At 40.3% G+C, this 26,172-nt stretch overlaps 1 protein-coding gene across 1 annotated transcript; it reads left to right on the forward strand.

Moving 5' to 3' along the window:
- The first annotated feature begins 16,156 nt into the window (after positions 1–16,156).
- Positions 16,157–25,598, forward strand: grhl3 (grainyhead-like transcription factor 3). The gene is made up of 15 exons (XM_070842624.1): positions 16,157–16,239; positions 17,727–17,901; positions 17,996–18,057; positions 19,002–19,272; positions 19,391–19,630; positions 20,290–20,401; positions 20,561–20,655; positions 21,216–21,374; positions 21,494–21,569; positions 21,687–21,799; positions 22,659–22,684; positions 22,802–22,887; positions 22,984–23,069; positions 23,263–23,327; positions 24,597–25,598. The coding sequence occupies exons 1-15, from the start codon at positions 16,223–16,225 to the stop codon at positions 24,712–24,714; spliced, it is 1,701 nt and encodes a 566-aa protein (XP_070698725.1). The 5' UTR covers positions 16,157–16,222; the 3' UTR covers positions 24,715–25,598.
- The last annotated feature ends 574 nt before the right edge of the window (positions 25,599–26,172 follow it).

Below are 26,172 nucleotides of genomic sequence, written 5' to 3' on the forward strand. Positions count from 1 at the left end.
CTTTGGTCTGATGATCTCTGCTCTAAGTGATCAGATTGTATACTCTTTTGATTAATAACTCACATATTTCACCTCTTGTTCAGAGTCCAAAAAGCCCATAAGATGGTCATGACATCCAATGAGAACAGCTGCAATATTGTTTCCTTTCATCAAAAGCTTTATCAGGATAACTTGTGCACGTTATTCAGCTGGGTGGCTGTTTGGTCTTGCATGTATAATACATGGTGTAGAGATCATTCGTAAATGCACAATAGAGGCTGGTTTATTTCCATAGCAACGCACTAGCAACGTAGTTTATTTGTATACCACTTTTCAACAACAAGGCAATACAAAGAGCTTTACATAAGACGGAATAACAGGATGGCATTAAGTCTCGATGTGTAAGAATTGAGAGGTGTAGTAGAGCTCAAGGTCAAGGAGTTTGTTCCAGATATGTTGTGCATAAAAAGTTAATGCTGCTTCGCCGTGTTTAGTTCAGACTCTGGGGACAGTAAGTAGACCTGTCCTAAACAATCTGAGAGGTCTCATGACGGAGCAGCAGATCAGAAATATATTTTAAAAGGAGTCAGTTCTTTGACACACGGTTAGTCAGCAAATCTAAAACATGATCTCTTTCCAAACTACAAAGTTTGCCTGCTCCGCCTGTCACAGCTCGATGTCCTTCATGAGCTGTTGGAATGAGACGTGACGATGTGGCCCGTGGATATTTGTCACACAGACACTGATTACCGTACAGACTTTTGATTTGGGGGGAAGACAAATGGAGACAGTGAACAGGTGTTTGCTCTCCAGGGTGTTAACAGGTGTGTGGAGGTATGCAGGTGAATTTCACTGCATTACCTCAAGTACGAACCGTCATTCAAGGTGAATACACCTTTCAATTAACTTCAATATCAGAGTGGCTGGATTTTTTCCCCCTTCTTCGTGTTCAACAGTATAAACACACAGACATTGGCATTGAATGGACATTTTGTACACTTCAAGTAAATAAGTTCAGTTAGAAAGAAAAAAGACTAAACATTATAAATAAATGAAAACATCAATGACAGTCATTGTACCTTAAACAGAAAATAATCAGCTTATAGAGTGCTTTCAGTTTTTTTGTTTGTCATAAGTTTTATTGTATCTGTGTATAAACTGAAGAATTCAACCAGGCCAATAAAAATATTAGATTATGGCGTGGGAAGGACTTACCAGCGACAAGAATAAGCTTCCTCCTGTAACCCAAAGGTTTAGTATTACATTTAAGTATAGTACAGTATTACGTTAGTAATAACATCTTTTGATGTAATTGTTATGGAATAAAGTTCAGTCTTGTTATAAACAAACTCTGCGTCTCTCCAAAACATGGATGAGGAGGGGAAGTGACAGAACAAATGCATAACTGGAGATTATTGTGTTACAAGAATTTAAAATTATTCCTCTGATCTTGTTTGAACCATAGCAAACAAATAGACTACACCGTTAACACCTTGCATTTTTTTTAAATTAAATTTGTTGCTTGATGTTTTTTGTTTAGTTCAGTTTTAGTTGAATTTAATTGATTCAGTTTGGTTCTAGTTTAGTTTGTTTCATGCAGTTTAGTTTAGGGAGAGCTATTGATGTGATTGCAATGATAAAAAAACATTTTAAAATGACAAGTGGAATAATGTGATGAATAAATCTATGAGGATCTTTTTGAAAAAAGCCTCAAAATATATAAAAGAAAAACAACGGAGAACTTGAAGAAAAGCAAATTAAATTTTAAGAAAACATGTGATGTTCAAAACACTGCGGGTTAAACAGTTAAAGAAGAAGAATATTTCCCAGTGAACTGATCAACTACAGAACTACAGTCAGGCAAATCATCAGCACACACTGACTCCTTGTCACTTCAGTATCAGTTTTATTGCCTATTATCAATCAATGATGGACTTAATGCAATACAATGCAATCATTTATTGCTTTACATTACATTCAGAAGCATCAAAAACCCATTTGAAAGCTTCTGTCATGATTTTATAAAACTGACAACAGGCATCAAGAAATGTGTCATAAAATGTCACTAAATCTGCTTACGAGCCGCAAAGCATCTCTTTTGAATAATTATCATACCCCCACATTGTTAATGTAAGACAATCATGACTATCATGCCCATGATACCAACAGTTGAATGTTAACTGAGTTTAAATTAGACGTTGCAGGAGTTTGGCCATCAGCTTGAGATCCGTTGAGTGTCCGCTCCTCAGGACGTTCAGGCATCCTGTAGAGTGGACGGACCTGTTCACTTCCCCTTGTGTGTGTGTGGGTGTGTGTGTGTGTGCGTGTGTGTGTGTGTGTGTGCCCTGAGGATGACTGAAATGGGTTAACAGGCTGATGTGTGTGGACAAATCAGTGTAAGAAGCAGATCTGACAAGATAATCTCCCGAAATGTTAGATTTAGGGAGATTGATGCGACTTACAATTACGTTGATTACTGATGAATGTGCTCCTTATTCTCATGATTAATTATTTTCCTACTACTACTTTTCCATACTTAATATTTACTTACTTACTTAATAGTGAAATGTGTCCTTTTCTCAGCAAAACCAAGTTATATATAAAATTCACAATTATTTATGACAAAGAGAAATATTTAAAAAGCAGGAACCAACAAATGTTTGGCAGTTTTTCTAGAAAAATTGCTGAAACAATTAATTCATTTTTCAGCCCAGCTAATGGTAGTGTTTTATCATCTAGAATCCACATTTATTTACTTAACAATTAGTCAATTGCATTAGTAATTGAGTCTACAAGATATCATGAAACACCATCACAATGTCTCACAGCCCTTCATGGCATTTTGGTGCAGATATTCAGTTTACAAGGTTTTATAAGTAAGAAAATCAGAAAATATCCAGAAGCTGGAACGAGTGCATTTTATTATTTCAGCTTAAAAAAAGTCGAAACCAAGTTGAAGTGTCTGCGTTTTTTAAAATGCCTTTCTTCCTCTAATTTACACGAGACAAGGAGCTTTCTCAGCTAATGCATCCTATAATTTACATTTCTCACCTTCAACTCTTTTTGTTGACCCACAAAAAGAAAAGCTATTCTCAAAACCCTTAAGGATGACGTATTTTATAATAACTATGTCTCTAGTCCCAGTTACTTGTAGTGCGTGGGCGCTGTCCACCATCTCTGGAGGAATGCGCGAACGTTAGCGACAAGGATGGCAGTGTGTATTTAATAACTGCCAGGCCTGTTTTAAAAACAGACCAGGATCCATTTGTAATGGCTGAAGAATGTGGGTACGTTAGATAGGAACAGGGAATGAAGGCAATGTATTCATGACTATATGGCACCATGCAACAGGAAGTCTTTTCTCCATGAGGTGATACTCCATCTTGTGAAGGAATGTTAACACGTTATAAAGTGGTGGTGGAAGAGCAGGCTTTTCCTAAATCCTCTGCAGGTCCAGGCTTGTCAGGAACATTTCATAAGTCCTAAGTGACAATGACAACATTAGAAATAAATGCTGGGGTGAATATTTTAGCGTAACAAACTGCTTACTATTGTGATTTTTGGGCACCCCTCCACCAGAGTGGTTTCGATGACATTGTGTACGCTTTTAACCATTGGCCAAATGGGATGAAGAAATATGTTTGACAAAAGACATACTGTTCATCTGTTCTTAGTCACATTAATAACATGGATAGCAGGGGCAATAAAAAAAAGTTAATTCATTTATTTTCATTCTTGATGTCTTTTGTATCTGGAGTCTCTACTGGGATGGGAAACTAATCAAATTATTTTGATATCTCACCAGGGGACTTTTTATGACAAATTGTTCAATGTGAGTGAAACTGTAATTTTCTGATGAGGATCATCTCAAACACCAATTCTTATGTCAAATTTACTGTGTATTTATCTCCTTTATCTATTTATCCATCTATTTTTATTTTATTTCTTTTTTTTTTATCCTGAAGTGGCATTGAAGGCGAAAGGGCAAAGCAAGAATTTCATTATGGGGTGAAACTTGTTTTTTTATCGGTACATATGACAATAAAATGACTGAACTGAATTGAATTGAATTTAGAAAGAAAAGAGAAGGACTTGAATAACTAACCGCTGTCAGACTTTGACACGACACCAATCAATTTCCAGCTTTCTTAAAATTCACACTGATTATCCAGCATTAACCTAAACTCTTTCGAATGCATGGACACATTCATTGAAGGAATCATGTACCAGAATGTCAGACCACTGAGATAAAAGACAAATGAACAAACAAAAAAAAACTGTGTCCATCTTAGCTCCCAGTGGGCATGTGCACGCCTCGCTCAGTGTGTCACACCTGGCTATTATGTGTGTAGGGACAATTGCAGTGTGGTAATCTCTGTAATTACAGATTTCTGATGCGCAGATGACACAGATGAGAGGTTACAAAAGGTAAATGACTCCATGACGGACTTTAGATTATTATATTCGACAGAGTGGAAATTGTGAATTAGGGTACAAGCATAGATCATATATCGTTCTTTAAATTGTGTCATGAGGCATTATATAGCCATTCACATTATGCGGCTGTCATATATTACATAATATAAAGCCCTGTTCTGTAATAAGACAAAAGAAATGTAATCACTGAGTGACACACGCACCTCCTTTCTCCCCTCAAATAAAAGTTCAGTTATTGTTTCTTCCTCAGATATTATAGAAAAAAAAATAATATAATGATTATTCCCCCACAATGAATTCTTCAGGTTCTTAGAAATAAATTCTTCCCCCTTGGCACATAAGTCGTTACCAGTTTTGGCAGCACCTGGAAATTCCATAGTTTTCGTTAAATGCTTGAAAATTATTTCCCTTATGTTGTCATTTTGTCCATAGTATGGCTTTACTAGTTTTATTCCTCTCTACCGTTGTCTTTTCTCCTGTCGGTCTGTAAAACCTTTGGGCTAAGTAGATAAAATTGACCGACAATGCATTGTTTTTGCTCAATAGTCACTTCATCAGTTACATCATCTCTAATCAATCCCTAAATCAATCTAATCAGTCACTTCATTAATGACTTATTTCAGTTTTTCTGACAAAGTAAGAATTCCAGTATTTTGAGTCATGGCTTTAAAAAAATCCCTTAACAGTCTCATACCACAGTCACAATGCTTCATGATGCATTATGTCAAGATTTAAACTGACATCTACCTTAGACTCCCTCTTGTACTCAGCATAAAATCTTCCATGAAACATAATGATCAAAACTATTGAATAACAGTACTACTATTATACATTTACCAAACAGTGACACAGTGACATAAAGACCGTGTTGTGAGAGCCCACATTCAACACTGCTCATAGTTTGTGGCATATTCCTTTCTCACCCGCAGTTATGAGAGGAGTAAGATAACACTTTGTCTCAACTGTTGACCCCGACGTACTGTAGACGTTACACATCTCAGAGTGGTGGCTGTGTTTGTGTGTGTGTATGTGAAAGGTCAGGTGATGATTTCCTTGGTGACTATTTGCTCTTTTGTTCTTAACTGCATTCTTTTTTGGATTCATAAGAGACATTAATTTAATTCTATTGCCCTAGTTTTATGTGATACTCACATGCACAGTAACTGCACAGTAACGCAGCAACATGTTGTGCATTATTGCATCAGCCATTATAATATAGTAATACAACAGAATGGCTCCTCATTCTGCACACATTGACCTTTTTGATAATATTTATGAACTTCCCTTAAGTAAGATTTTGAATGCAGGAATTCCGCTTTTGTTTTCACACCGTCAGCACTACTTTGACTTAAGTTAATGATCTAATGATCTACCTCTTCCACCATTCCACCACAATGCACCAATGATGCACCTTGAGATATTTCTACAACTGTTTTGGCGTATTTACTATTGAGTGAGTGTTGTAGGAATGCATATGTGTGTGTGTGTGTGTGTGCCATTGCTCATGAAGCCTCACGCTGCGTGCATGCTTCCTGACCTGAGACACAAGGGACTGTGCACAACCTTTTCCTGTCTGCCACATATCTTTCCAGGCTCAGAAAACCTGTCTTTTTTGGGAGTGAGGGTTTGTCTGTTTGTGTCAAAGAGAGTGAGAGAGAGAACGAGCTCTCGTCTGTCTGAAACCTGAGGAGAAAGAGGACAGCAGAGCAAACAAAAGCCTGTGTTTGATTTTCTTTTTTTTTTCTCTCTGTTGTCTTTGGTAGTTCCTTCATATTTTCAGCACCCTGCAATCACTGCATCTTGTTAGCTTTGGATTCAGGTTAAACTTGTTGCAGGAGACAACAACTCCTCCCCCCCCTTCTCCTCCTTCTTCACCACCTCTTTCTGTCTTCTCCTCCGCCCTCCTCATCTACTCCTCGTCACATCTTCTCCAGTCTCCTTCTCACACTTCCATGCCTTGATTTGTGTTTTCTTTTAAATGGTTGACAAGCTGCATTTGTCTTGAAGGCATGGCCGTCTCTTCCTGCCTCTTCTATTCATTGTGCCTTTCGTTTTCTCCCTCCTACCCTCCTCTACACCTTTTGCACTGACAGGTGAATTTTCTTTCAGCAGGACTGATAAAACCAACTGAGCCTAGTCTAATTAAAGCAGGAAAACTTTGAGAACTAAAAAAGACATAATGGAACTGTTTCCTTTGTGCATGCAACCACATTTCTGCATCAAAAGGTATATTACCACCTTAAGCCCCATTGTTCTTTTTGACTGGACTTGTGTTCAAATCAAAAAAATTAAAAGTCCATGTAAACACACAGTAGTCAAAGGAGGATGTTGTCTGCTGTCACTTGCTGTGCAAATAACTTCAGTTTACTTGTGCCCTAAAACTGTTCTGACATATCAGTTTCCAAGAATATTTTACCTTTATCCTCTCATCTTGTTGTCGGCATAGTTAGCGTCCATAGTAACTCTTCACCCATAGTAACAGTGAATATTTCCGTAAGAATTTAGTGCTTTCGAAGAACTACTTTAACTCTTCTCAGTCAAAAGTCAAATGATAGTAGAGGGAAAAGTGTATTATTTTTGCATTCCATTAAGGCTTATGGCCTAACTGCAGCCCATGGCCCTTTGCTGTATGCCATCCCCCTCTCTCTCACCTGTTTCCAATTCTATCCACTGTCTAATGAAGCCATCTGTGGCCAAAAAAATGTAATTATTTAAAAAAATATTGAAAAGAATAATACTAACCTCCCAAAAAAATCATCTTTAAACTCAAAAGTTGTGAACTTTTGACCCAAGAAGGACGTTTCTGTAATAAACCCTCATGGGATCAATAGCAGGTAGTTATTACATTGGAAAAACTGATTCCTTTATCTCTGTGGTAACAGACTTGTGGACTAAGCCTAGAGGTCACAGGGACTATGCGTCAATACGTCAATCATCCTTGTTCCTTGCTCTGTGATGGGACGCACCCTGCTGCGGCCCTTGAGCAGGGCACGCTGTGATCGTTCCAGACGACTGAGGAGAAAAGGAGTGCGTGGTTCCTCTAAATCTCTGACGAGCTGAGACTTGTAGACTGAAACTGGGCGCGAGACGAAGAAAGGATAAGGGAGGGAGAGAGAGAGAGAAATAGATTATGGGGAAGTATCAGGAGTGAACATGGAAAATTTTGCTTTCCCTCTGATCAGAAAAGGACATCACTGGGTGTCAGCTAATAAAAACTTTATTAAGAAAGTGCTGTATTTTAATATTTTCATTTAAATTTCTTTTTCTTTTTGTGATGATAAAATACATAGAAGTGATGTAGATGGTAAAATGATATCTGCACCCATGTTTTTAGTTTGGGTTGTAGATTACAGCTTTCTAAGATTGCACAAAAGCCTGATGGACAGAAAAATATCATCACCATCAATCACCAGTGACGAGTTATGATAGAAGGGAACGATGCCAGGAGAGAAACAATGAATGAAGTGTAAAGCAGCATTATACAATAAAGAGGGATTGTATATACAAGGAGGGCATGCCCGCAAAAAAATTAGTTTCTGTCTGAGGGTTTCATCACTGAGCCCAGGGCGAGGTGGTCTGAACATGTTCCCTGCTTTATTTGTGATAATGAAGCAACAGTCCCTGGAAAGCTCTCCTCCTCCACTATCCCACGGGAATATCACCACCCATCCATAGGGGAAGAGGGACAGAGAGGGTGAGGAAAAGAAGGAGGATGAGCAGGGGAAGGCGGCAAAGAGAGAGGGAGATGTTTATCGTTGGGAAAAGGAAAGGATGTGAAGACATGTGTTTCCTGCTTCATTTAAGAATGGTAATTGATCAAACCTGCACACATGCCTGATTGAGTGTCATTTCCCAGAAACATATTCTCGCCGCTGCCCCCATCATCTTCAGTTTCCACTTGACTTTGACCTGCAAGTGAACATCCATGCCTGTATACACACTGGTACTACATGCTGACATGTAACAGATTAAGTATACAGACACAAAAACAGGCACACATACAAAAAAAAACATGCATCCACATTTGACTCATACAGTTGGAACACCAAGGAACTTTTTGTCTTTTAATTGCAACTGTGTCCCATTCTGTCGAAGATAAAGAGCAGATTGTTGAAACACCCTCTGTGTCTTTGTGGAGAATATGAGCTGAACTGTATCTGCTGTGAACCCACACGGCCTGCGTGTAGTATTACTGCCTGCAGGAACTTTTCACCAAAATATCAGGCTCAGCTTTTCTCCAGGGTGTCGAGAGCCTGAGGCTACGGAGACAGCTCACCTATCTTGATGCTTCATTGATTCTCATTAACCAAATCCCCCTTAGACTCATAATGTCGCTTGAGCCAGCTGATGAATAATTGACCAGCGTAGACTTTTTTTCAAGAGATCTTTGTTTTCTTTTAGATTTTTAGAATTAGCTCTTAAAGTGTCTTCAGACTGAAAGCAAAGTGAATTTTCACCATTTGTCTGTTTGTGAAGTTAATAAAGTAGATTTATACAGCCCTACAAAGTCTTTAAGCATGCGAGGGTGCATCTTTGCATCATTTGCACCACCCCAGGCAAATCAGTGCCGTGCACGTCTTCCCATTGTCATTCTATGCAATTGCGCACCTCTTAAATCTGACTTGTGTTCTGTCTGAACACAGTTAGATCGTTTTAGATTAATAACTATTCAAGCAGCCAGCTTTTAGTTCATCAACTTATAGCAACCTGAAACTTGCTTGAGTTACGTAATAAAGTCTGCAAACTATGTTGTGCTTTGAGGAATGGTCAGCTGTACATTTAAGGATATTTAGGAATGTTTTGACTTCTCTTGAAAATAGACTTACTTCTGTAAGAACATCAGATGAGAATAACATTGTCATATCCGTACGGGAATAGATGAAGATATAAGCAGCAGCAAGGTTATGTTAGCTCAGCATAAAGGCTGAAAACAAGGGAAAACAGTTAGCCTTGGCTCATCGCATACCACACCAGCACCTGTAAAACTCAGTAATTAATCATGTTGATTGTTTAATTCATACTAAAACTGAATGTAAAAACATCACTTTGTGGCTCATGAGCCTTTTTCTTGGTGGGGTCTTGAGGTCCCCTTGTCTTTATGTTAAGCTAAGCTAACTGACTGCTGGCTGTAGCTTCATATTTAATGTACATGAGAGTGGTATTAAACTTCTCATCTAAGCGTCTGTAAGAAAGCAGTTAAGCATATTTTCAGAAAACGTATTAAACTAGATGAACTTCTAGATGACTTGACAGCAGATGCTATACTTTGTCACATTGCAGTTAGGATTATATACGTCTTTAGTAAAGCATTCTGGGAATGTTCCATCAAAGAACAGGTGCAATTATGCACATTTCTTGTAGATGTTAGTTGCTGCAGATAAGAGTGTCCCCCAGAAGGTAAGGTTATATATTCCTATGGCCTGAGGGGTCCAGAATGAAACCTGATATGGAGATGAGCCCAATACCTGCTCTCTGTTTGGGTGGAACCACAATCAGTGTCCTTAACATCATAAAGTGGCTGTGTGTGGCAATCTTGCAGCCTCCTATTCTAATGTGTGCATTTAATCTCACTTTCTATTTGATATTGCAACTTTACCACATCCCAAACCTAATTTTCTCCTCAGTAGTTTGCTTCATATGTATGCAGTGCGTGTGAGCTTTTTGCTCCAGATCCTGATGATGGATGTTGGATGTCACATGTCAACCTGTTGCAGTCTTCATTAAAAATGAACACTACCTATTATCTGTTAACAATCAGATCAGATGTAGCCAGTTTCAATTACTAAATCAATATTCTATCAGATACTGTGTCTCAAAATCTCAACAGTCCTTGAGTTTATTGGCAGGGCTTTGGAATAACTTTCATATGGGAGTGCAGAGAGAACTGAAAGATGTGGCTTGTGTGACAGACAAGATTATCATCTGTCTGCATCTGCAACCCTTTCTTTATTGGTTGTGTGTGTATGTGCCCTATGTTGTGCATGTGTGTATGCTTAGAGGCGAAAATTAGCATTCATGCTTTATTGTAGTTGTGTGTGTGTGTGTGCTTACAGCGTTCGTGTATCAGCTCACAGTTGTTATCTTACCAGCTCTTGCAGTTGGGCTCATACAAATTCCCCCAAAACAAAAGCAGAGTCTGAGACAGAAGAGAGGAATGACTCTTAACAAACACGACAGAGACTAGAAATACCCACAACTTTCCACTATCTTAAACAAATGGTTCTTCTTCTCAGTGTGTTTGGAATGGGCTACATATCAAACTTTAAAAAAAAAACCCAGTGTGAAAGACAGAAGTAATATAGACTTGATGCACAGCTTGTGAAATGTTTTTTTTTTTCATTTTCAGATGTTATAGATGGGAGCTTTACTTTTACTTTTTTAGAGTTTCATGAGAATTCAAATAGTTTCCCAGAGGATAAAATGTTTACCATTGCAGAAGAAAATGCCATAACGAAAATCTTCTTTCCTCTGAAAGTTGCAAAAACTGATGCATTCGCATATGTGACATGAAAAGCGCAATGCACAAAGCATTTGTGTTTTATGATATTGTGCTCATTTTATGACTTTGCAGGAACTATGCTCCTTATTTTGTTGCCTGTAAAATCCTTTTGTGGCTACTTGGTCAACACATTTGCCCCCGAGCAGAGCTCAGAGAGATGCATTTGGATTGAGCAATACAGCCACCGTATTCTTCTCTGCAGCTTTCCCTTGCCCCAGGTGTGTAGTGTCCTAATCTCCAAAAGCAAAAATGCAAAAGTGCTGAGGCTTTAAAGTGGCTGTAGAGCTCCATAACTCTGATGTGTCCACCTCCTGCCACCTCGTAATTTTCTCTCCTGTGGTATCCATGTGAACATTACCATCAGTCTGCTGCTTTTTCATATTCTTGCTGACACCTCCTCACCTCTCACTTTAACCTTTTCTTCCCTCATTCTTATCCCCCACCCCCCTCCCCAGCCCAGATCTTGCACTCGAGGCAATGTGGAGTTTCTGGGAGTGGCTGCTGCTGGCTGGTGGGTGGAATATTAAAATGCAGTGGGGCTGATGAGGTGGGGGGTCAGAGACTGTGTCCAGACTCCTGGAGCCTCTCTAGTCCAGGCCAAACAAAGTGACAGCAGGAGTCTGCTGAAGAGGTCTCACCATTCACCACAGTATCACAGCTCTGAGGAGGTCAGAGCACCTGGCAGAGGTCAACGAATCATGCAATCAAACAACCACATCTGCAAACTAGGTGCACACAGAGCTCAGAGGACAACACAATGCTCTAAAAACAGTCTGCATTCACACACACTCTTAAGGGGATTTTTCCAAACAACAATAGATTCAAAAGCAGTTTGAAGCAGTTCAGAAGACCAAAGCCATGCATGCTAACTAGGCCTAGGCCTCATAGCAGCATCATAGCAATGACAACCAAATGCAGTTGACTGTAATTAGACGAGTATTAAGATCATCACTTCAATAAAAGTGGTGGTAGAACAATGTAAAAATGCTGCATTCAAAATCTTAAATCTAAAATCTAAAAAAATAAAGGTATTATCAGGAAAGTCCACTTTATTTTACTACTCTAGCATTACTGAAAAATCACGTCATATGTTTTGCATGAAAATTAATCAGCAAAATAACCAGTGACTCCAGCTGTCAGATAAATAAAGCACAGTGAAAAAGCACAATATGTGTAGTGTAGTAGTTTGGGAAATTTGGTGCTAAAGTAAATGTATTTAGCTGATGCTATTTACCTACTAGTAGGTAATAAAAGCCTCTCAGTGTTGCCAATGCTTATATATATACTAAGTATAGAAAGCAATGAATTGATAAGGCAGCCAGCCAAAATGACAATTAAAATGAAAATTAATTTACAAACTCAATATTTTAATGTTTTTTCCTTAAATCATTTTAGCATTACAAGTAGATGAACAGGAAATATTGGATAAGTCAGTGTGATTTGTGTTTATCACCTTCAGCTCCATGATCGCCATTAAGAAGAGTCACTCATTTGATGTTTGCCCCATGAGGAGGAAGTGGTGTTGGTGGAGAGGGGGAAGCATTGAAGTTTAAGAAAAGATTTTAGGGCTTTACGGTAACAGGTGCACCACTCGTTCATTTCCCAGATAGAGAGCAACACACCCTGGGCTTCTTATATCTCTGTCAACCCTCAGCCTACATTCCTCCATGACAAATCAGGCATTAGAGCAGATGGAGAGATACAGAAAGAGAATGAGATGGAGAGATATGCATGCTGTGTGGGACCTGATTACAAGGATCAGCTGCACAAGAATTGCCTCCAATTTTCATTAGTTTCTTCACCTCTCATGACTTACCTGCTCCAGCTCAAGAGTTTAAATTTGCATGACCTTCATGTTTAGGGTTGAAATCGTGATGAAAATGTTGCCAAGCAGTTGGAACAGGATGAGATTTAGTGTTCAGTCGTAAGTGAAAGGAGGAGCAGGAAAAGTAGGTGAAAGGAGGAGTATGTCTGGGACAGGAAAAGGAGAGAGAGAGAGATAGTGGAGGAGGAGAGAGGTGTTGAGAGAACCCCTTCTCAGCAACACTCGTCCATTGAGCCAGCGCTGCTGTCTGTTTGTATGCCACCATGCATGGCTGCATGCTCACACACACCCATACACACACACAAACAAACACACACAACAGACCAAAGCACCAGGAAACTTGGGTCCTGGTTTCTTCCTCCATGGGTGAGTTTCAAGGCATGAAAGGCAGTCGTTTGATTATCTTGTGGCATCCATCCATCTTCCGTTTCCCCACCGTTCCCACCTTGTCGGACTGAGCCGAAGGACTTTATGGGGCCATTGACACTTTTACACAATCAGACATGAAAGAGACTTCTAAGATCAGTTTGACAGAGCTTCACTGAGGCGAGGTTTAGGGAGAGGCAAAGGTACATTTTCTTTCCTTGAGATGGTTGTACATGTGCATTAGCAAGTCAGGAAAACCCATAGAAACTTGGCTTGACTTCACCTGTTGGATTGGGGTTCACCTTTCTCATATTCCTGCAGAGGTAGTGTGTGAGACTGCATAAACCATTGAAAAATACTATAACCATATTTTTAAAAAACAGGTTTGGTGTTATTTTACAGGGTCATAACATACTAATAGTTTCCTTGGAAGCTGCTCTTTTCTGGAAACAATTGTGTTGTTTAGTAGAAAAAAAAGTACCTTCACTGAAAGAACTGCTCCATTTCAACCCAAGTGAATATTAATTTACTATTCATTCATCATTAGAAACTTTATTTTCCTTATAAGTTGGATTGTGCGCTCACCTGTGGATGTTTTTCTTTTGCATAATCAGCTAACCTGCTGTTCTCTAGCCAAAAGACCATCTATGTTAAACTAGCAGCACATTGACATTTATTAAAGGACCAATTGAACACAGTGTTCGCTTTCCCTATAATTACTACTTTTTTAGAAACTTTTTGAAATGGTTTTCAAATAACTACACCTTAATTTCATTTTTTCCCCCCAACTAGATCTTAAAATGTCTTGTTCATATATTAAATTCATATTTCTTATCTTTTCTTTTCTATCGTGTGACTAAACATGCATTTTGAACATGCTACCCATGTTAACGTATGCATGGGTGGTGTTCACATGTGCGATCCAGGGCCCTTTTTCCTGATGGTTGAGAGAGACTGAAGTGAAAGTAAAAGTTAAACATTTTGATGTGTTAATTTCACAGCACTAATGAGGGATAGATAGAGAAAATATAAGAAAGACAGCGTAAGGGAGAAAGAAACCACAGGTGAGAGAAAGCGTTCACACCCTCAACGAACTGGTGAAAAAGTGAAGCAGAGGCTGCTCGCTTTGTGAAAAAGACCCATGTTGCATCAATCCTCTTCTCTTCTTTTCTCCCTCTTTTAAAACTTACAGCTCTACAATCAATACAGCATGTTTGAATGAGCTATTTGGTGAATTATATGTGACCAAACTGGGGCAATGGGGCATGGAAACACATTTATTGTGAATGTGTAGTAGACAACAAAGTAGACTTTGAATTACTTTGATCAGTTTGAACTGTGTAGATGCACTTTCAGGACCGTGGAGTAATGAAGGTGTGCCATACACGGAAAAGCCTGCCTTCTTTCTCTTACTCTTCTGACTCGATGCCAAGTTGCCCTTGGGGTTCTGTGTCAATGAGCGTGTGTGTGTGTGTGTGTGTCACTCCACGAGGGTGTGTGCGAGTGTGTGTACAAGCTGCACAGCACGCACCCCTGAGTGTTACCACGCCAGATTCCCTCAGGTGTCAGCCGCAAGAGGTGCTCACACACATACAAATGAACAGATAAAAAGCCACATGGAATTGCACACAAGCACATTTTTCTGTGTGTGTAGGTGCGTGTGTGTGTTTGTGTAAATGTGCACCACTGTGTGGGTGGAAGATAACATCCCTGACGGACATGAAGACCTTACTAAGTTGTGAGCTTTGGCTTCGCTTGTTAGAAAGTGTGTGTGTGTGTGTGTGTGTGTGTGCGTGTGTGTGTTTTACCTTGAAGTCATTGTGAAAGTGAACGTTTCGTCTTGTAGTTATTATCATTAAATCCCACTTGCAACATGCAAAGTCAAAAATGTATTTAGTTGTCAGTGAATTACTTGATCAGACCAAATAAATATTATTCATTAAAAACAATTTGGCAGAAAGAGTTAAATAATTTAGTTGGCCATGTAAAGAATCATGATCTATTTTGCTGTTATTTTGATACCAGCAAACTGCAATGGTGTCAAGTAATTTAAGCAGAGGTACATTTACTCAAGTACATTACGTAGTTAAAAGTTTGAGGCACATGTACTTTGCATCTTTTTCACTACACTTCAGAGGACATCTGTTAGTTTGAAGATCCATTTTTTACACAAAATATAATTGTATCAATTTTGATTTCTATAGATCAATGAATGAATGAATAAACCCCTGAAATAAAACCTCTGATAATAACGTAGCTTAGTTAGGTAAGGTTTACTTATTCAATGATGTATTTATTGTTTTTGTTATTTTCTGTTTTAGTTAGTCATTTAAGATCGAAGAGTAAATTCTGTGCGTTTTACTGTGGTGCAAATTCAAATGTATTTAGAAAAAAGCAAATGCATTTAAAGAATTAACACTGCCTGGATAATTCTAAATTTAAGAAATAACAGGTTTAATTATTTTTTTTTCCGTTTAAAAGTTTTTTGAAACTTGTAAAACTTAAATTTTCTGAATAAGCTTCCCCATAATTCCACCTTTCCTCAGGAGTTTTGATCACAACACTAAAGCATCTATGTTTGCATCAATGATTACCAGAAAATGAAGAAACCAAAACCTGTGTATGAAATGGAAATAAAGGGGGGAGAGTGAAAAATGATACTGAAAAACTATTAACATATTAAAGCCGAGTTCCATGTCATTACCAAACCTTTCACACCTCTGGGATCCCCAATCTCACTCTTTTATCCAGCACGATAATGAGATTCAAAGCACTCCTGCCTTGGATTGTCTTGCAAAGTGTCCTATTGGCTGCACACACTCATACAAATGCAAGCCAGTTTCTCTCCAGCCTGGGAAGAGTTAATAATCCTACACCTGTCCTATCAGACACCTGTTTCAGTCCTCTCAGCCAATCAGAGAAGAGAGGGAAACTCATCACAGGCATGAAATAAATCTGGGCCCCGTTCAGGTGGAATCACAACACTTGACTCATCAGCGTATCACTGCTCTTTTCTGCCAGACTGATAGACTCACTGACGCAGAGAGAGAAGCACAGACAAGCAGCAAAGAGTTGAAATTAAAGGAAATTATTCCAGCTGATTTTGGACTGGAGACATGACCAAAGAGACTGAGTAAGTTCTGCGAGGATATTTTTTTTTTTTTAACTGTGGTTTATAATGTGTGCTTTATCTGAATATTTTCTCCCAAATTATACTTCGTGTCCACAAGGTAAAAACATTTTGCTTTAGACTTTGCATTATACACTAAACAGTTCATGATAGATTACTGTCTGGGGGACAGAAACCCCCCTTCTTCCTATTTGCAATGAGACCCCCATGTGAAAGATCCCTGTTTTAAGCAGGAGGTGTTTTACAGGGGAAATTGATATGGATAGTTTTAACACACACACACACACAGTTGGGACTGTGGTTGTAGTGGGTCTGTTTCAGCTTGTGTTGTCACTAACCTAAGGGCCACGGAGGACAAAAGGAGCCCGGAAAATAAGAATCTCCTCTTGAGGTGTTGGACAGAGACAGAGGGCAATGACAGCATGTAATGCATTGAATTACATAATGGCGAAACCCAAGACATGGGTTCATCTGTGTCTCTGTAAAAATGTCTGCACTCGGATGGTTTTGAGAGTACCTAATGTTGTGTGGCGTTTACCGAGGCGTGGGGTCTGAGAAGGGGAGACAGGTGCATCTTAGAGCAGGTGAACGAGTTTTGTTTTAGTACTTATAATGTAGCTGAGACATAAACTACGGCTATAATCTGTCACACAAGTCAAAGTGTATAATATTCCATGCTTAAATACAGTATTTCTAGGTACAGTGTTAAAATGCAATATTCATCACTCATTAATCCTTGTGGGAAATCATTGGATTTCTCCTTAAGCTTTGGTTCTGTTGTGGTTGTGAACACCTGTGTTTTTTTCCTCCTGTCAGCACATTTAATTAGCTGTTTATCTAAAGTAAACACCAGCTATTTGTTCATTAGATACTTCAGTCAAACTCCAAAAGGGGGCTTATCTTGGTAGGCAGGATATTTACAACCCAGTGTCGCTGCGAGTCTTTCCAAACAAATCCAATCCTCACAATCCCAGGATTTACTTCTGTTTTTTCTTACAAGTGATATGAAAAACCTGAGCTGACCTCAGTGATGGTTGTGGGTTTCTATTTACTTAGTAAGAAAATCATGTCATCTCTTTTGAGATCTATACAAATAATAAAGTTTATACAGCATTCAAGATGTGTGTGTGCGTGTGTGTGTGTGTTTGAGGTGAAGTTGTGGAGAGGGATGTTAGTGGGTGGCCCACGGCTTTTTAAACCTTTTTGACACCACTGCTTCTGAGGGATGTTACTTGGCTCTGTGGTTTTGCAATCGAAACCCTACATGCTCAGGGGCAAGTATGTGCAGTGCCCCGAGGCTCAGGTACAGCTGTTAAACTCCAGATTACTCTCACTCTGTCAAACCCTGTGGCGTGTGTGTGTTGGTGTGTGAAATAAGCCATTATTATCCTGTTGGACTTTTAGACTTTTCTCCCATTTACCTTTTTAACTTTGTGTGTATTAGAATTCGTCAGTCAATCTAATCAATCACTCTTTCCTCCACTCTGCAGGACTCTGGGACTGGTCTTTCAGAGCGAGAACTTCAACTATAACCGTTACTCTAACCACATCATGGACTCCTGGTCCTACCTCGAGAACCCTGTCCACGAGCCCAACCACCCCAAACCCAGACTCCATCCAGGAGACGACCTGGCAGCCTTAACTATGCTTTACGAACAGTGCAAGGTAGATAATGCAGAATCATGAAAAGCCAAACTTGACTCACTGCTAGCCCCAAGAAAAGAAAAAAAACACATTCTCACTCTTGCAATTTTTCCAGAACCAGAAGGAACAGAAGATTAATTCCTGCAACCGTGCTGGCAACCTCTGTAAAACGGAGAGGTAAGGCTCATAATCCAGACTAAAATTATTCATGTGTGTTTATGTATAATTCCCAGTGTGTCAGTGTTTGTCATATGTAACAAAGTTTTACTAAGATGAGTGCAACTAATGATAATTGCAAAATCATTAAAAGAAATTTTAATTAAATAAAAAAAAAAAAAAAAAATTCAGATTCAAAATGTTCTTCTAAAATAATCAAAATAATCTAATAGAATAATTGAAATTGAACAACCATTTCTAGTGATAGCTGAAAAATAAAATGTCCCCATTTTATTTCCATTAAATACTCTATTGTGACCAGATGAAATGTATTAGGGGATACAGAAAGAGAAAGGCAGGGCTTTGGGAGGCCATAAACAGGTGAGTAGGTAATCCTCAAGTCAAACATTGTGAGAGGGATTATTGTCTACCTCTCCAGCCCTTCCATCCATCTATCCTCCCTCCATCATCATGTCTGTAATGCTTAAAGAGTTTCCCAACAGGTGGACAGACAGTTGTTTTTTTTCCTCCCTCGGTCCTCAATGAGCTCTTCATTCCTACTTCTTGTTAGGTGGCTGAGAAATGGCCATTGTTGGGGCGCAGTGTTGTCCCCTCAAACATCTTAAACAGAGAAACTCAAACACAGAGGAAAAAGGGCTGGATTAAGAGACAAATAGAACCCACCCAGACTCAAACCATGTCTTTCTGCGAGTTCACCTTGCAGTAGCTGTTTGTGTTGAGAGTTTAGATGCAAGGAGTGCTTTTGCTGACTTTTGCATGTTTGCACAGGCTGCAGGCTTCTGTAATGTTCACGACACACTACAGTCAGTCGGGCTGTTTGTTTCCTTGGTGCATGAGTGGAATATTACAGAGTCATCCTGAGCTCACAAATGTGGCATTCCTGCTGTAATTAATCGTCTTTCTCCTCCCTCCTGCTTCCTCTTCTTTTCTCCCAACTCAACCAGGCTTTCAAACAACACCAATGACTTTGTGTCTTTGGAGGCATCTGCTAACGTCATGAAGATGCTGTCTGAGGGTGTTCCCTCAAGCCATCCCCACGAGGTTTTGGGATCCAAGCAGAACACCTCCCTGCCTATTCCTGCCACCTCAGACAGCTACACCACCCTGACCAGTGTCGTAGCGGAAACTTACGACAAGCAGGAGCTCAACATCATCTTTGACTCCCTGCTGCAGAAGTGGCCAGAGACCGGTGCTTTCCCTGACCCCAGCACTGAGGTGCGTTTAGTGTTATTACTCCAAAGCTGAGCCCTGTATCCCGTTCTAGTCTTGTATTTGGCATCTATGCCTCCCTCCTTTCTTTTTTTATTAACAAATGCCCATGTGTATTTTTCAGACTCTTCCCTACAGTGATCCCTTCCCTGAGGACCAGTCCAGCCCGGTCTACTCAGGCTCCTACACTGGCTCCCCACCAGAGAGATTCAGGAGTGACTTCCAGTTTTCCCTGGGAGCTCCCCTGGCTTCTTCTTACAAGTCCAGTGAGCTGCCCATGGTCTACCTGAACAAGGGCCAGTTCTACCCCATCACTCTCCAGGGAGTGGACAGCAGTGCCTGCCTCACTGCCACCAAAGTCAAGGTGAGTCATCATTGGGATCACTAGAAGTCTCTTCTTGTTTTATTTTCTATGTGTGTGTATAGGAGGTGAAAACTGGTGGCTATTGTTCTAAGTGGCATCCTTCCCATCAGGCTCATGAATGCACACATTCTTTGCGTGGCACCATGACAACCCTTCCCAAAAATCTGTCCCTCCCTTGGAGCCAGCTCCTCAGTGACTAATTCACTGCTGACACCCTGCACACTGAGCTACTATGATTACAACGACAGTGTCCTACCCTGTATAATTTATCTCCACGGTGGTGTAATGAGGCCAGAGTGCAGCGGGGCTCAGCTCAGTGCCGCTGGTCTGATCTGACACAAGCCCAGAGGGGGAAAAAAGAGGAGTGGACAAGGAGGGGGGGAAGGTGTGGTGTGGTTTTAAAACATACATGTAGGCAACAACCCTTTTCTTTGTTGAACAAATCAGAGGATAAGAATATATACAAACACACACCCGCTCAATGCAAATAACTGATGACAATGTGAAGAGAAAAGGAGGATTTGGAGTGATAAATGAAACGTGATGGCGTTTTAAGGAGACGTGGTCATTCTTGGAAGTGTAGGCAAGTGAAAGAACTACATTCAGCTCGAGTGTTCCTAATTCTCTGCTTTTCTGTCACCTGTCTTTCTCCACTTTAGACAGTAGTGATGGCTGTGTTTGAGAACGACAAAAGCCCAGAAATGCAGCTCCGCTTCTGGAATCACTGGCATGCACGTCAGCCAACTGCCAAGCAGAGGGTCATTGACATTGGTATGTTTATATAAATATACTTTACACCTGTACACGTTCTCCGATGAAATAAAGGCTATATACTATCAGCCTGTCATTCTTATCTGTTTTGAAATCTGAATAGATATTTCTGTGTAGAATTTGTAAAAAATAAGATTAAATTTTTCTTTTCTTTTATAGCGGACTACAAGGAAGTGTTCAGCGGCATTAGCAACATAGAGGAGGTGGCCTTCAACGCTCTCTCCTTTGTTTGGAACCCCAATGAGGAGGCCAAGGTAAACGCTCATCATCATTAAGTGATGATTTTATGTAATGTGGCTCTGCGAGGCCAGCTTTCTGAAGAGAGAAGGAACAGAACAGGTGGGAGGTTTAGAAGAAAAGGTAGACAAGGAAGGTGGAGAGAGAAGGAGTGGCTGAGGAGGGAGGGGAGGAATCCTAGAAATGTGTTTGGCCCCGAGGCTCCTGTCACCACAGCGGGCGAGGGCCGTCACTGCTCCTCTGTGGCCCAAAGGCGCTGAGGTGTGGCCACCAAACCTGCTGCAGGCGGAGAGACGCAGGGAGACGGGAAATTATCAGCAGAAAATGTGAGGAAGACATAATGGAACATTTGGAGGTCTCTTAACATGAGAGAAAAATCAGAGAGAGCAGCAGTTGTAAACCAACAATCATTTATCTTATTGTCTTTATATCAAACCTAAGCTCACCCCAAAAACACGTCATTCTATTCTAAATTGATCCACTTTCTTCATTTGTTTTTATTGGCACATGCCATTATGTCTCTACTGAGGCTCATGCACAAAAAATGAACTTACATGACCTATTCCTATTCCAACAGGTGTACATTGGCATAAACTCCCTGAGCACAGACTTCTCCTCTCAGAAGGGAGTGAAAGGCCTCCCTCTAAACATACAGATTGACACTTATGACTTCAGCTCGGGAACCAACCAGCTCATACACAGAGCCGCTTGCCAGGTCAAGATCTTTTGTGATAAGGTATGTCACTTTACGTCACTTTACTTTATTCACTTCATTCACCTTGTCACACACACATACGGATGTGGCATTTGTAGAGTCAAAAACGTTATTGTGACCATGTGATTGTGTGTCCTCAGGGTGCAGAGAGAAAGATGCGTGATGAGGAGAGGAAGAGAAGCAAAAGGAGGGGAAAGCTGGCAAATGATGCTAATGGTGAGTGCTGCAAACAAGCTTAACGATTATTTCATCCTCCAATATTAATACAGAATACAAATACAGTCACCACAGAGTGTATTCTAACATTATGAACCTTCCTGCTTTTGTTTCCAGCCAAGCAGTCAAGCATCAGCGGTGACTGTACCTTCTTCCAAACCCTGCATGATCACACAACTCAGCCAGTTCTCTTTATTCCGGAGACACACCTCTCCAGTTTACAGCGCATGGTAGGTCCCATTTAATATCTGCTTTACTTTTGCTTGTAACCCTCCTCTTCTCCTGTATTGAGTGAATTATGTTCCTGACCCCTACATCCCTGCAGGCAATAGGACAGGCACGAGTGAGGCAGGGAAAAACTGTGGGAAAGTATGTAGTGGGGGGGGAGTGGATTGGGAAGGCGAAGGCGGGTGGACGGTGTCAGCGAAATTGAAGGCGAAACATCAGATGAGCTAATTGGTGTCGAAACCAGGCACAAGTACAAGCCGCTACAGCTACTGACACTGAGATTTAGCTATGTGGGCTCACACGAAAACACACACACACACACCTGGTGCAACAGCGCACAGACACCTGACACACAGTGTGCGCCACCCTCATAGTCTCTGTTATTTTCACTTACACATACTTGCAGAAACAGAGAGGTGAGAGTGCTGTTCAGACAGGCCAGTTTTCCCACACTATGGTGTCTAGGCCTAAGTCTATGTATGAGAGAGAGAGAGTGTGTGTGTCAGTGTGTGAAGGAAAAGCTTCCTCAATGTCTCTGATTTACATTGAGTGAAACTAAGCACTTACAAACTTGCATAATAATATAATGTCCCAAAGTGTGAGTGGCTAAAGCATAAATTGTCTTTGACTGGCCAGTGTGATAAAGCGTAGGATGGTCCTATCTGTGTCTCTCCATCAGGGTCCATGCTTACGTAATTCATCTGTTAGAGGTTATGGGAAATGCGGTCTTGAGAAATGATAACATTCCTTTTTGATGGTATTGCGCACTGACAATAGTAGGACATTAAGCAATGGTTTTATCAGTGAAGTGGTGTCTAATCAGATCTTTGGCTCCTTTTCTCTTTCTTTCTGTCTCTCCAGGCCGCTCCCATGGACGAGATTGATAGGTAAGAATCATTAATAAACACAAGGCAACGCCGACAGCTGTCCATCACCAGTTTCTCCAGAATAAAGACATACTGGCTGTTTTTGGTCTAATGCGAATGTCTGCTCTGTTTTCCCAGGAGTTCTATGAAGAGGCTGTATCAAGACAGAGACCAGAGCAGCTCTCCGCCTAGCAAGCAAACCCGCAGAGAAGACCCACAAAGAGGTAGATGGAAAACTAAAAGATGCAAAGATCAATAAATGGGCCAATGAGCTTTTCTAGTCTCTTGTGCTGACTGTTTTATTCCCTTTCTCGCAATAGTTCTGCTGTATGTGAGGACAGGAGCTGAGGAGGTGTTCGATGCGCTCATGCTCAGCACGCCAACGCTGACAGGCCTAAGAGAAGCTGTAAGTAACACACTGACTTCAAACACATTCATCAACACATTCCTGTATTGTCTGACCTGATGTCTTTTGTTGCCTTCCAACAAACACATAACTCGCACATCATGCACGCATGGCACTAACTTTACTGTTCGCTATCTCTCTAGTGTATCTAGTGTCTCGCTAACTGTCAGCTCTTATTCCTTTCCTTCCTCAGGTTTCAGAAAAGTACGGCATGCAAAAAGACACCATTGGGAAAATCTACAAAAAATGCAAGAGAGGGTGAGTATCTTATTGTTTCTCTCTCTGATGCACTCCTGTTATACAACTGGCTTAACACAAAAGGTGGATCAAACAAGTTCATTGGACTCGAACGATGTGCATAAATTCAGGGCTTAGTTTGTGTTTTTAATCTCAGCCTCCTTTTTAAGGAAGCACATGTTGACGGACTGGGTAGGTAGGTTAGTTGGCTCAGCCCGCTGGAATGTGTTAATTGTAGCTCCTCCAAAAGAAAGACAGCCGACTGAGGGAGGATAAAAAGATTTCAAAAGTCCTGCAGATGCGTCATGGCCGTTTGTTGTACTTGTATATGTTTTTCATAACTTCATGGTGTTAGATATCTGGTTTGATAAAGTTGAAGGTTGTCAACCAAGTTTGAAATGGTTTTTTTAAACTGTCACATTTGTATCAGCTGAACATTAGCATAGGTCACATGAGTTTGTAAGACCTGTGCTTAATTTACTTTGGTGCCCTACCTAAAAGAGGAAAAAAACCCAAGGACTCAAGTGTGTTTATTTCCTCAGAAGATTTTAGGAGAAAAGGTGGTGCTCCTGTGGTGGTGAAAAGATCACATCCTCTCTTGATGACCACTTTTTCACAAAAATCTACTCCTAAACTAACTATCATCATGGCTATATGCTGGCTTTAAAAAAAAGTACTGGTCTCATTAGTATAATTTATAAATATCCAAAAACATCATCCAAAACATATCTCATTAACTGTCTAGCACTGTCCATAGTTGTCAAACTCATAACAGTTTGGGTAAAAAAACAGAGATCAGAGGGTATTTTTTAATATGTTAATGAGACCTCCTGACAGAGACTGAAACACCTTTGGGTGATTTTCCTGCTTCTTGCTGGCAGCTAAGCTAACAGGTTGGGTTACATTCTCCCTGCAGTTCCCTCCCTCCTCTGTTGCTCTTGTCTTCAATCAGCCTTGTCCCTGCAGGCAAAATGCATGAGCAGGTGGTTAGTTCAGTCATTAAAGCCTTTAAGAGTCACAGGTTAGTGTTGGTGTTGGGGAGGAGGAAGTGAGCGACCTGATTTACTGCCCCTACTGATGCACAATCACAAGTAGCTGTTTTTCGGCTGAGAAACATCCTCTAAATAAATGACATGTTGCGGTGAACAAAACCTGGTGACTTGTTGGTTACGTCACTCTTTGAAAGTAGGACACAACACGTTTGGAGCAGATCTGCTCCTCTGTGCACCACTGATGGATTTTCCCTCACGATAACTAAGTTAACCCTTTGTTTTTGCTTGTCTTCTACAGGATTTTCGTCAACATGGACGACAACATCGTCGAACACTACACCAACCAGTCGGCCTTCCTCATTGAGATGTCCGAGGTTGTCTGCGGTCAGGTCCAGGTCACTCTCATTGAAGTATGAGAACAAGCATCCAATCAGTAACCGCTGGAGGATGTAAGAAATCACAGCTGCCAGTTGAAACCACCTCTAAAAGCACTGCCTAATCAAAGACAATCTAAACTGAGGACTGCTGAAACCAGTACGAACTGGACTGAAGAGACCTCCAGTTTCTCTACTCAGCTGAAAATGTTGTTTCTCACTTTTTGTAAATACCACTCGCATCCTTTACGATTTTAATATTTGAGTTTAATATTGTAACGTAAAAGCATTTATGATCAACACCCTGTACATATATTATGTAAATAGATTTTTAATATGACAGTGTTCCATTTTCCACTAACTATGTATTTCAAGAGCTCTGTACGTGATTTATGTACAGTGTATTTTCAGAGGTTGCTATTCTTGCTGCTTTCAATATACTCATCATTTCTTCTACAAGGACGAATGGTGCCTTTTACTTACCCGCAATCTATTGATGGTATTTTTCACAGCCATAAGTATCTATAGGTCTATATCTATAAGTAGGTTCCTGTTAGTTTCACAACTAAAACGGCCCAACACTGAGTTACATTCAGAACCTAAAGTCAGACATTTCCACCCATAAAACCACACAATACTTAGCGTTGGCCATCATATTTGACCAAAGCTGTGGACATTTCCTGACTGTACAGCATAACCACAGAGTTTCTTGGAAATAGCTTTCACCTTCCTGAACCCTGCCAGAGGGCTTTCATAGTATGTATGTGAATGCGTGTGTGTGTGTGTGTGTGTGTAAAAAGTAGGATATTTTTCCCCTTATATGTTACACATCATTTCAAAGCAAACATATATCCCTGTAATATTTCATCGTAGCGGCAATCCTGGTTGTATTCACATATCTTGCCTCTTTTGTAAGAAAATAAAGAAAATGGAAAATAGTTGTTGCGGCTGTCTCTTTATTTGTAGTTGATACGCACACAGATCTGATTGAGAAACCAGCCATTCACAGCCCTGCAAGGATGTCTTATCACTGGGACAAACAAAAGAAAGATAAAAGATGCTTCCAGTGTCTGTGCGCAATTAGTCTTTAGAGGTGACGTGCATACTGGACATGCAGAAACATACAGATTGGCTTATCAGTTCTCTCCACAGATCAAACAAAAGCATGAATCCTATTTGCATAAGAGAGTTTTGGTCTTATTTTCTGTATTTTTTTGTTTGTCCATTTGCTAGCATGTTTATGTGTGTTTAGTGACAGGGTTCATATGCAGATGAAGACACAAAAACAAATTAGGTTTTGATTTTCTAGCAGCTATGTGCTCCAAAAAAGGCGGCACACACGTACTGAAGTGCTGGCATGCATAGAAAAGCTCGCTGCCTTTCCCTATTTGGTGACACTGCCAGGGAAAAGCAGGGAGGCACTCTTTCCTCGATATAACACAGATATCCTTCAAAGAGAGACACACACACACACAAAGTCAGACAGAGAGGCAGACAGCT

Source organism: Pempheris klunzingeri, chromosome 13, assembly GCF_042242105.1.
Source record: "Pempheris klunzingeri isolate RE-2024b chromosome 13, fPemKlu1.hap1, whole genome shotgun sequence".
Lineage (NCBI taxonomy): Eukaryota > Metazoa > Chordata > Actinopteri > Acropomatiformes > Pempheridae > Pempheris > Pempheris klunzingeri.

Coding starts and splice junctions, on each gene's coding strand:
- grhl3 (XM_070842624.1), top strand. Junction 18,058..19,001: donor AACCTCTGTAAAACGGAGAG/GTAAGGCTCATA, acceptor CAACTCAACCAG/GCTTTCAAACAACACCAATG. Junction 19,631..20,289: donor TCACTGCCACCAAAGTCAAG/GTGAGTCATCAT, acceptor TCTCCACTTTAG/ACAGTAGTGATGGCTGTGTT.